General features: G+C 38.8%; 1 protein-coding gene across 1 annotated transcript in view; it reads left to right on the top strand.

Moving 5' to 3' along the window:
• bf (complement factor B) overlaps positions 1-12,523 on the top strand; it is a 66,083-nt gene that overhangs the window by 35,408 nt on the left and 18,152 nt on the right. Inside the window, exon 13 of the mRNA XM_011670821.2 lies at positions 1,720-1,841. Within this exon, the coding sequence (XP_011669123.2) occupies positions 1,720-1,841 (122 nt within the window). The remainder of the gene's footprint in view (positions 1-1,719; positions 1,842-12,523) is intronic.

Raw genomic sequence — 12,523 nt, 5'->3', positions numbered from 1 at the left:
CTCACTTTTTAACTTGGGAAATGGACCAAAGACAATAGCATGAAACTGAACCCTAGCAAATGTGTCATCATGAGCATTCAGTTCATTAGAAACCAGGCAACCGTCCCAAAAGTAAAATTGGTGACCTGGAAATAAGTGAAGTACAACTAGTTAAGCTTTTGGGTGTGTTTGTACAGGAGGACTTAAAATGGACATATCATGTCACAGAAATGGTCAAGGCGGCAAAGCATGAGGCTACACAATGATGCGTATCTTGAAAGATTTTCGGCTACCTGTTGAGGATCTGAAAGTTGTGTATTGTTCGTACGTGCGCCCGAAAGTCGAATACTGCGCACCTGTTTGCCATTCAGGTTTGACTCGGGCAGACAAGAAACTGATGGAGAGAATTTAGAAACGAGCGTGTCTCCTCATGCTTGGCCAAAGATACACGAGTTATGATGATGCCTTCAATGTTCTTGACCTTCCCTCACTGGAGGGGAGGAGGGAAAGGTTAACAAAGAAATTTGCGAGTAACCTCACAAAGGAAACGTCCCCCTTCTATCACTGGCTCCCCCCTACGCGAGCTTCCCGCACTTCCCGCGACCTGCGAAACGCTAAAGACTATTCAGAAATAAAATGCAAAAATGAGCGCTACATAAAGAGCGCACTCCCCTTCATTGTGAGGTTGCACAATTCAAAACTGGAATAATGTAAAAACAGATCTCTTGTTCATAAATGCTGAGCATATACGTAAATCAAATTGTTATCTAATAGATGTGCTTGAATGAAAAATTATATTGTTTACTGAAGGTTTACTGATTGTTTATACGGATTATATTAATTTCAATATTGCATTACCAACCATATTCTCTATTAGCCAATAATAGAAAGTGAAACTATATTTTCACTCTCCATTCGTATTAGGTTAATTATATGTCCATTTTGTTCTCCATATACATGAACCTTGCACCCACATGACAATAGGCCTACATTTAAAAAAAAATGGTTGCGTCCATGTCATGCTAAAAGGCATCAAATCATGCCAAGCATATCTTCACTTATATATCTTTTGTATGTTTCGTAAGGAATATTGTACATCAAAGGGCAGGAATACATATCATATTATTATTAAGAACGCCTACACTTATTTTTTTTTCTGGGGGGGGGGGTGTTCTTTCAACTGTAAAGTAACCTATTATTGGAATTAAGATACCGGTAGTTTTCGTACATGTATAAGAGGACTTACTTGACTGTCAAATTTTAATACGAATAACATTAGGAAAGATAAAAGAAAAGTTTAAAGAAAGTTAAAAACAAAAAATAACATAAGCGAAGCGAAAGAAAGGATACATGAATAAAAATAAAGAAATGCATGGGGAATTATCCAAGAAAAGATGAACGGACGGAGAAAAAGAGCTGTAAATCTGTATTGAAACGGTCATAGAAGAACGAAAAGGATGAAAACTCAATAGGAGATTTCAGTGTGGTGCTGTTGCATCAATGTATGCATTGGCCTAGGTTTTAGCTATATCAACAACAAAATCTTAAATTAAACGATATAGTATATTAGTAGCACAAATCTGTGCAAAAGAAGGAAAATATGAACACATATGTGAATGGAAGTGATTGAAATCACCGATTTCAAAACAATTTTTTTTTTTTTAAATCACGATTTAGATCTCGTCAACCCTGATTCATTAAATTCTTTAATTATTCATATGTGGTTTCAATATTCCATAGCTTACGAGGAATGTGGAGAGTCAAAACACCTGTCGGGGACGTCTCGCATTGTTGGTGGTAATAGAGCCGGTTCAGGGGATTGGCCGTGGCAGGCAGCCCTTTACGATAAAGACACAGACGAAGTAAGAATACCTTTTATTAACGATATTATCTTCGTCGGCGAGGGGATATAGTAACGCTGCCGTCCGTCTGTAACAAATCTGGTTTCCGTTTGATAACTTTAGTAATGATTGACGGATTTTAATGAAATTTTATATGAAGGTACATGGTATAAAAACACATCCTAAGTTCGATTTCGGAGTTTGTATGTCAAAAGTCAAAGGTCATAGCTCATTAGATAGCCTATGCGAAAAAAGCTAATCGTGTATTCGAAAATTTGATTTCCGTTCGATAACTTTAGTAACGTTTGACGGATTGACGTGGAGGTACATGGTATCAAAATACAGGCCAAGTTCGATTTAGTAGTATTTAGGAGTTTTTGGAGTATTTAGGTCAAAGGTCAAAGGTCATATCTCACTAAATGTGCGAAAATACGAAATTATATTTGCGAAGATGTGGTTTTCATTCAATAACGTAAGTTATGTTGTTGAGTATGTACGTGAAATGTCAAAGCTCACAGCTCATTAAATATGTAAAGAATCGCTAATTATGTACATGATAAATAGCTACAATAATTATGTATGCAAAAATGTGGTTTCCGTTTGATAACTTAAGTAATGTTGGGCGGATTTTGATAGAATTTCTAACGTTTATTGGCCATTTTTACCCGGCGTGGGGATGCTACGCTTTGCGTTGACTTGTTAGTTGGTTGCAAAGGTGAGTGGATCTTTGTTTTAGACTTATGCCACTATGTGATTTGTTTGAGTTTAAAATGAGGACAGTTGCATGAGTTCTTCTTCCCCACTTTCTTATTCAAGGCAAAGACGCAGGCAGATAAGAATATTGATGAATGGCAAGTTAGCATGCACCAGCGCACGGTGGATTTGATGACAGTGTTCACCAGATTCCCTTTTCGGTATTTGGCCCTGGCTTACTGTGCGGCATGGCTCCCACTTAGCCGAGTTTGAACCTCGAGTTGTGGCGAGCTGGCGCGATCTTATGGCAAGCCGTTTTATTATTAATTTATATCAATAAATCAATTCTTGTTATCAAGAAATAACTTTATGTTGTAAAGCAATGGTAATTCTTGATAACAAGAATTCGATTTCGTGATATTAGGAATTCGATTTCGTGATATCAAGAATTGAATTCTTGATATCAAGAAATATGTTTAAATGATAAAACTGCTTGCCATAAGATCGCGCCAGCTCGCCACAACTCGAGGCTCCAACTTAGCCGAGTTGTATTAACGAATTATGGTGAGTTGTGGTGAGTTGCCTCAAAGAGGAACTCGCAATAACTCGCGAACAATTATGTATGGCTTAGCGTAACTCTTTATAACATTCCACAACTCTCCTCGAAGTCGCGAGCAGTTCCAAAATGTTGTACACGTTCAAAAAATTTCCCCAATCCGTTGTAATTCGAGGTGAACTCGCTTAATACATTCGTTATATACACGCATTACTCGTAACAAGCTCGCGCTGCACTCTTCAAAAGGTGGCGAGCTTGTTACGAGTAATGCGAGTATATTACGAGTGTTAAGCAAATTCACCTCTAGCTACAACGAATCAGCGAATATTTTGAACATGTTCAAAATGTTTACTGATTCGTTGTTACTCGAGGTGAATTCGTTGTTACTCGAGGTGAACTCGCTTACACTCGTAATATGCTCGCATTACTCGTAACAAGCTCGCGCTGCACTCTTCATAATGTGGCTAGTTGCTATGAGTTATATAGAGTGTAGCGCGAATTTGTTACGAGTAATGCGAGTATATTACGGGTGTAGGCGAGTTCACCTCGAATTACAACGAATCGGGGACATTTTTTGAACATGTTCAAAATGTTGGAGCTGCTCGCGACTTCGGGGAGAGTCGTGGAATGTTGTAAAGAGTTACGCTAAGCCATACCGAATTGTTCGCGAGTTATTGCGAGTGCCTCTTTGAGACAACTCACCACAACTCGCCATAAATCGCTAATACAACTCGGCTAAGTGGGAGCCCTGCTTTATGTTTGCGTACCACGACGAGCCCAGATTGAGCTCGCGAGGGAAACCTGCACATGCGCACATGGAATCCGGTAGGGTGGTCAATAGGGTGAGAGTAATTATACAAATCAATTCATCGTTAGCTCAATCGGCAAGGACAGCGTGTTTCTAATACAATGTAGCACTTTGTAGGTGACTTGAGGGTTCAAGTGTCAGGTCATTTATTCAATTTTGTTGCCTTTATAAATAGTGAGGCAAAGCAATAAATAATCAAAGTCTAATTGTTTGTGACCTCTTTCGAACTTACGTAGCTTTTTATGTAGGAAAATGAGTTCATACTGGAATCTGTGCTCGCCATGGTACGAAAAAATAAGACGCGTGCGGCATCTAGCCTTCTAGGCATCATTAATTTTCCCATCATATGGGACTAAAGCATGCGAAAGGTTGAATTCAATATTTTTATCCGGTACTTATCCTTCTCTCCTTTTTTAATTCAGAGCGAGCACACTATAGTTATCTTAAATATGGGGAAATGGTTCTACTACCTTTACGACATCTAGTACAACTGCTAGTCTAGAAGTAGAAATAATTTAAACAAAAGTAAATTGAACACCGAAGTCTGACGAATAAATTGTACACCGTCACTAGTATAGTATAGAAAATGCAAAATAATACCCAAAAAAGAAACTTTTGAAAACTTATATTTGATACAAACTATTAAACATAGAATATATCCACCACCACTTACCACCTGCCTCCTCCGAGCTCCGGTGTTCGATCGAATTGAATCTACTACTTTCAACTCAGTTTTCTTTTGGAATTCCAACACCAGTCTATAGGAATATACATTTTGTGAATTCAATACTACTCTTCGTGGAAAATATTGAAATTGTTTCTCTGATTGAAACCATGCTCAATTTTGTATTTGGCCCCAAATATATCACGGGACAAAGCGATTGGTCTCTGTGAAAGGAAACCATTTAATTTATTTCCGACCCGACTCCATATAGTATTGAAATTTGTTTTTGTGTATGTGGATTACCAAGAGGTAAGCAATATATTTTCGGGCATTTCTCTGCACTGCACTGTATACTAAATTAACCAACAGAACTAACTTGGAAGCAACACCCATGTCCGAAGGCCGCCATATTGGTAGCCTCTTGTCGATGGCCCTCGCGTTGTTGGAGTCCGTAAATTCTGGCGAGCGAGCGAAGCGAGCCAGAGAAACCGAGGCGCAACCACCCTAATCCCCGCAAATATTTATCATCAGAGATAGAAGGTGACACAAAAGAGGAGGCATACAATAATAGCTTCATCCCCGTAGATAATAAAAATGCAATGAAACACCCTAGGAGAGCTCCCAAACGGCCACGAGAAGACAGCCACACTATAGAAAGTTTAAAGGCACAGTCGGGGTCGGATAGCGATAGCCCCATATTTCAAGAAGCCCGAGCCGACCCTCATCGATCTTTCACAACCCAACATGAGCTAAAAGTATTACTTATCCCAATTGAATCAACAAAAAACGTAGGACACGCGAACCCCATAGAAATAGCAAAAGAAATAGACAAATGAGCAGGACCCACCAAATTAAAATTTGTTAAAAGAATCCGAAACGGTATATTGATCAAATGTCAGAACTTAAAACAACTGAAGGCAATCTCAAACATATCGGAAATAGGCGGTATCCCAATTAAGGTACAATAAAACAAAGAGCATCATGAGTACAATGATCACAGTACAAAAATCATGCGAGTCAGCATCGTATCAATAGTGATCATATTTCTGTACCAGACAAATGCAGTGTGTATAAGTTCGTTCTTTTATATACACATATGCAATTAATTAAAAAAAAACAGAAATATACATAGTATTTCAATATTATGTGTAAATGCCAGGAAATAACGAATACCTGTATCGATATCAAATATTCTGACTTAATTGCATACATAGCATATAAATGGTTATACGTTACTCACCCTAGAATAAGTGTGGTAAACAGGGAAGAAACAACTATGCCATCTTGGTTGAACCAGGGACATGATAGAGAAGGACTGGAATCAAGCCGCTGTCATTTGACCCCATGCTCGAAGCCGCCGAAAAGTTATGCGCTAAACTGCAACTGTTGACCAGGTGGTGAGATAAAAGAGCGCATGAAATTATAGGATTTAGAATTCCTACATCAGAAAATGGTATCACAGCAACTTTTCGCTGTCCCTTTCAATGATTTCTCATTCATTGTTGAATGTGTAAAGAGTGGAACAAGTGAACACAAACTTGTAACACGTGTAATTTCATACTTTTTTTAACTTCAAAAAAACAAAAAAACATGCAATGACACTCAATAGCAAACTTAATGTTATTGAAGATTGTAAATCATGGATTAGATGACGGGACATTAAAACATGCACAAATCTCTACTCTACCCCCGGACACGATAAGATTAAATATTTAATATACCAAAAACTCACGAAAGCAGCAAAACAGACCATGCTAAATTTGATAAATCAAATTTGGAGCTCGGGGCAAATACCAAACCAATGTAAGCACTCAATTCTTATCCCAATCAAAAAACCAAACGAAGATTCTCAGAAAGTATCATCGTACAGACCGATTGCACTCACAGTTTGGTTCATCAAAATCATGGAACGAATGGTGAATGTAAGACTACATTGGTTAATAAAAAAACATGAAATACTCCCTTCATCCCATTATAGGATTTAGAAAAAATAGAAGTACTATAGATAGTAATGTCAGTTTAAAAATAAAAATACAGAAAAACAAAGCAAAAAAAAAAATACAGACGCCATTTTCCCGACACAGAAAAGGCATACTATACACTTCGGATAGACGGACTAATATCAAATCTTTATGATAAAGGGATACGAGGTAATACGCTAAACTTTATTTTTTTAAATCTGAGAAATAGAACATTTCCCGATCAAAATAGATAATACACTGTCGAACACTAACCACACAGGAAACGGTCTATCGCAAGGTAGTACCATAAGTCCAATTCTGTTTAACCTTATGCTTTGTCAAATTCTCAAAAAAACCTCAGTCTCCATCTCTTTATACGCTGATGATTGCGCCATTTGGACTTCAGTATGGTGGCCCCGAAGGGACATCGCGAACATACCGAGTCGCGAATGATTCACAACAAAATTGGCGACGTAATTCACGATATCGTCAATTTCGTCGTGAATAATTGGCGATAAAATTCACGACGTCGTCAATATACGAAATCGCGAATTATTCACGACGAAATTGGCGACGAAATTCACGATATCTTCAATTTCGTCGTGAATAATTGGCGATAAAATTCACGACGTCGTCAATTTCTTCGTGGAAAATTGGCGATAAAATTCACGACGAGATTCACGTCGTCAATTTTATTTGTCCTTGCTAATGCTATGGTCACATTACCCAAAAGTAGCCTGCTCGGCGGCCGTTGTTGATGATGGTGGTGGTATTAAGGGGAGATGAGCCCGGGGGTCGGGGGGGGGGGGTGTCGCTAAAAATCGAATTTTATTTTTCCTCACTTTTTGTAAAATATACTTTTTGTCCGTTTGTTGGACAATAACAAAAAAATCCCTAAATGTATAGTCAGGCAAAACATGCTTATTCAGAAGCCTTGCCCCCCCCCCCCCCCGCAAAAGAGAGAGAGAGAGAGAGAGAGAGAGAGAGAAGGAAAAGAAGGGAAATAGAAAGAGGAGAGTAAGGAAAGAAAGAAGAGGAAGAAGAAAAGAAAGAGATCGGAGGAGGAGATCAGGGGGAAGGCCGAAAGGCCCTTGCCTCCCCCTGCAAACCTCTCTCTCTCTCTGCGGGGGGGGGGGGCAAGGCCCTTTTGCCCTCCCCCCGATCTCCTTCCCCCCTTTTCTTTTCTTCTTCCTCTTCTTTCTTTCCCGTTCTCTCCTCTTTCAATTATCCTTCTCTCTCTCTTTTCTTGCGAGGGGGGGGGGGGGGGCAAGGCCCGCTCGCCGCCCCCCCCCCCGATCTTCTTCTTTTCCCCCTTTTCTTTTATTTCCCTTTCCATTCCCTTTCCCTTCCTTCTTTCTCTTTTAGGTTTGCAGGGGGATCGAGGCAAGGGCTTTTCGGCCTCCCCCGATCTCCTTCTTTTCTTTTTCCTCTTCTTTCTTTCTTTACCTTTCTCTCCTCTTTCCATTTCCCTTCTTTTTTCCTTTACCTCTCTCTCTCTGTTTTTGCGGGGGGGGGGGGGCAAGGCCCTCTCGCCCCCGATCTCCTTCTTTCCCCCTTTTCTTTTCTTCTTCCTCTTCGTTCTTTCCCTTTCTCTCCTCTTTCCATAAAATACAAATAGAGCATAATATGAAGTTAAAACCAACCATATTCACAGAAATCATGATAAAAACGTCTCGTCGTAATCGTCTTCAAGGGGCTGGATTGTTTAGCGCTAGACTAGGTAAGCCGCGTAAGCAAGAACAAATAAAATTGACGACGTAATTGGCGACGAAACCAGCCAGGCGTGAATCTCGTCGTGAATTTTATCGCCAATTATTCACGACGAAATTGACGACGTCGTGAATTTTATCGCCAATTATTCACTGAAATTGAAGATATCGTGAATTTCGTCGCCAATTTCGTCGTGAATAATTCGCGATTTGGTCTATTCGCGATGTCCCTTTAGGGCCGCCCTTAGGGTGGAAATGAACGAGTCCCCTCTAGAGTTAAGAAGGAAAATGATGACTGAAAAGTACCACGTCCACCTTTCCCGTGTGATAAACCACCCATTAAAACCAAACATCCAACCCTGTTGGCAAATTGAAAAGCTATAGAATAAAAAAAGTAAGACAATCTTTTGGGTTGAGAATAGAAAATGCAAAAAATGGTAGAGTCAATTACGGAAAAAGTAATACCACTTCCCATCCCCTCCTGGCACAATTACACTCCCCCAATATCCATTCAACTGACTGAATTAATAAGGAAAAATGATAACCCACATGAAAAGAAGTATCGAACTCATAAAATCTAAATGGAATATAAACAGCCTTTTTATATACACAGATGGTTCCAAATCCCCCATCAGGCACAGCAGCTGCGTCCTTTTTTGTTCCACATTTCTCAATAAGGCAATCTAAGCGTCTTACAAACCATACCTCAAGCTATCGAGCAGAATTATCTAAACCTGCACGCAGGGGTAGACATATTTACAAATTCCGTCAGCGCAGTCCTCCTCTATTAAAGGAGATAACTTTATAAACGACATCAAGTATATATACACAAGACTAGCATACAGAGGCATTCAAGAAAATTCAGAATGGATCCCCTCCCACTGCGGAATACAGGGAAACGGAAAAGCCGACCTTCTCGCAAAACAAGCCCTAACTGAAGAGATACAAGTAAATAACAAATTATGTTTATCTGAAATGAAAGCAGTATGGACATATTGCTCCGCTTGTCTCATTTTCGCTCGCTGGACGTATATATAGCAGACGACAATCGGCGGATTAGACGACACTTGGTAGTGAATTTGTATGTGAGATTGCTTTGCTAAATATAAAATACAAGAACATTTTCCATATCTTTAAACTATTATTGAGATCTGATAATTAAACGGTTATTAAAATAAACCTACCAAACTACATAATACAATGAAATTCTTGACTTAAAGTAGGGGAGTTTGATGTGGTGCACAATTGCACCCCTCTGTAAATAATCGAGTAGTCCATGGCGATCACGAATATTCATGTTTTTGCTTACCTCGGCAAAATGTTTGCCTATCTTAAATGGAAAAATTACGGTGGGGGGGGGTTGGATGCAATGGACATAATGAACCGATCAGAACTGATCTATTATAATTCATGCTTCTTATCCTTCATGTGCTTGACCTAAAACCTTACAATCACTTGGCAAACTGAGTCCAAAGTTCGACTTGTTTCACATGTGTTCAATATATAGGCAATGGCGAGCTTGCAACCTATATTGATCAAATTACGATGGCTGAACTTTCAAAAGTCAATGGGACATGAGGGTTCCAATGAAAGAGCTAGTGATAACGTACGTCGGGATGGATGTGCTTTTCGTTTAAACAAAAAATGAATTGTTAACGATTTTCTTTTTGGGGGTAAAATTCCATAGGCTAACATGTTAGGCTGCTGACTCTGACGATAGGGGGCGTTGTCAAATGAGACTAAACGGAGCTATATGGATGGGAAGAAAAAATGATAAAATTACAATAAAACAAACATAAGACCTTTCAAACCAACAACTCAACATAATTTTGAGAGGACCCTTAAAAGAGACTGCAAAGTCATAATTCACAGGCTCAGACTTTGCAACATAGGACTAAACGCAGCCCCCTCAAAAATATGGGTATCCCAAACAACCCAACCTGACCAAGCCAATACAAATTGTAAATAATATAACACACCAGAAACAATAACAAACTATCTTACGAAATGTCCAAAATATACAATAGCAAGAGCAGTGCTGATATATAATGGAAAGTGAATTTACGAGCCCAAATGAAATAATGAAACTCTTAAAATCAACAGAAAGTGCGATCGAGAGAGCACTGATCCGCTTCGTTCGTAGAACGAGGAGTTTTGAGTGCTATACTATAACTCTTCTTTTTTTCCCTTTCTTTTTTGCACATACCGCACGTCAACCAAATGCCCTAAGATGTTGATACCTACTTTAATGGAAAAATAAGGATTTAAAAAAAATACTTGAAGAGAAAAGGGAAAGAAACAGGAAAGACGGATTGAGGACGATAAACAAACAATAGACTCCAAAGATCTATCCCAGAATCATCTCAGCGGGACCATAATTGCCTAGGCCAATAATGACCGAGAAGATTGCGCAACGCACCGCGCCAGTCTGACAGGAAAGTGCCAAATGCGGTGGGTTTTTTTCGAGGACCAGTAGATCTGAAATTATATTATCACAAATTATGATTCATGAAGATTACGAATTTACAAAAATTAAACAAAAAAGAAAGAACAAAAATTGAAAGGCGTAAATATTTTTAAAAAAGAATGAAACGCCGATAATATCAAACAACAACATATAGGACCCCCACGTCCACAATCCGGTGACTTAAGCCCACGCACGCCAGCTATTCATTGTTCCATAGAGTGCAAATGTCGACTTGCGCCAAAGTAATGATTATATGTTTGAATAAAACGACTGGGATTTGGGTAATAATTCGGTCTTTGCAGATCCAAGTAACATCCTTAAAGGTGAAATTCAAAGAAGATCACAAATATTTCAACTAATGTATCACTAGAAACTGGTAAGCTAACAGATGGCCATCGTACAAGTTTTAGGTCAACTACATATCGGGTGATTTATAAAAATACAAATACACCCACCTCCATAGCAGCTGGGATATACGAGAGATTCACCGGAAAAATAACGATGTTTTAATGACGTTACTATATGGACCAACACTGCCCAAGCAGACGACATCTCATAGAGAATGATCATAATTGCAAAGCTATTATTTCTCAAATTATAATGAGTTTAGTGTATATAAATGTAATGGCATGTCAAACCATTCAAAAGGGGATATGACCTGATTCTGATAACTAAAATCCTTTGCTTGTAAATACACTGGATAGGGGTTAATTAACAATCAAAGAAACCGGACTTTCAAATTGAAAAACCCCCGGAATGATATTAAGGGCGGCATTTGTTCCCTCTTGAAACGTCGAACATACCCCTGCGTGTGCAGCTGAATATACAATGGCGTCTTATTTTGTTTACAAGCGACAGATTCCTTTATTTTTGTATCGCTGCACTTTTTATCAAAATAAAACCGTGCGCGGGGTTTAGAGTGAGGCAATAGATTATACATTTAGCCTGACGGTCGTGAAGTAAGAGAAAGAACTCGAGAGAAGATGAAAACACAGGCACTGAAAATGTGTGAGATGTCATGGGACATCGTCTGCTTGTTTAAGTCATGTCCATACTGTGATCTCACACATCTCAGCAGCGTTCGGAGAGCTCTTCAGGTGCTTTGCCGGGCTGTATTTAAGCGTTTTGTAATTTATAATAATCAATACTTCGAATGTTTCCAAGCATTGAATTTTGATAACCTTGTCTAATCAAAGTTTCAACTTTGCAATAATTAAAATAAAGTTAGTTTTTAAAATCAATGAATATCTACTTTAACAAAATTAATTATGCCACACAAAAGTCATATCAAATATCAAAGAACATATGTGCGCGTGTGTGTGTGTGACTTTGCTTCTGCAAAAAGCATATGCAATGCATCTCATTTGATACACTCAATTCATTTTGTCACTTTAGTACTTTGACGCAACTCTATTTTTTCACTCTCGCAAACACTGCCTCCTGTTCATCCAACGTGAACACATACTACAGAAAAATGATACCAAAAGATTCGGGATAAAGCATTCTTTCAAAACATGTATAATAATCTTTTGTTCATAGCTGACTTTTAAAATAAATGACAATTTTCTGAGTGTAAACTTTTTTATTGACTCACACGGTATAAGCTTCATGAAAGATTACCAACAGTCCTTTCCATGCAGGACTGCACACACACTAAAGAAAGAAAGATTACCGACAATCCTTTTCAGAACTCCCCAATCCTCCCCCTCTCTCACATGATGCAACCGACCGTCAGCCTACTGTACCGTGCGTCCAAAAACAATACACTTTTGAAATAGCTGCCGAATAAAAAAATATATGATTCTGGGGGACGAGTTTTATATGTATCGAAAGCTCATAAGCTCA

This window comes from Strongylocentrotus purpuratus, unplaced genomic scaffold (assembly GCF_000002235.5).
Source record: "Strongylocentrotus purpuratus isolate Spur 01 unplaced genomic scaffold, Spur_5.0 spur5_scaffold_4, whole genome shotgun sequence".
Classification (NCBI taxonomy): Eukaryota; Metazoa; Echinodermata; class Echinoidea; order Camarodonta; family Strongylocentrotidae; genus Strongylocentrotus; species Strongylocentrotus purpuratus.
This window is presented reverse-complemented; position numbering and strand designations above follow the sequence as displayed.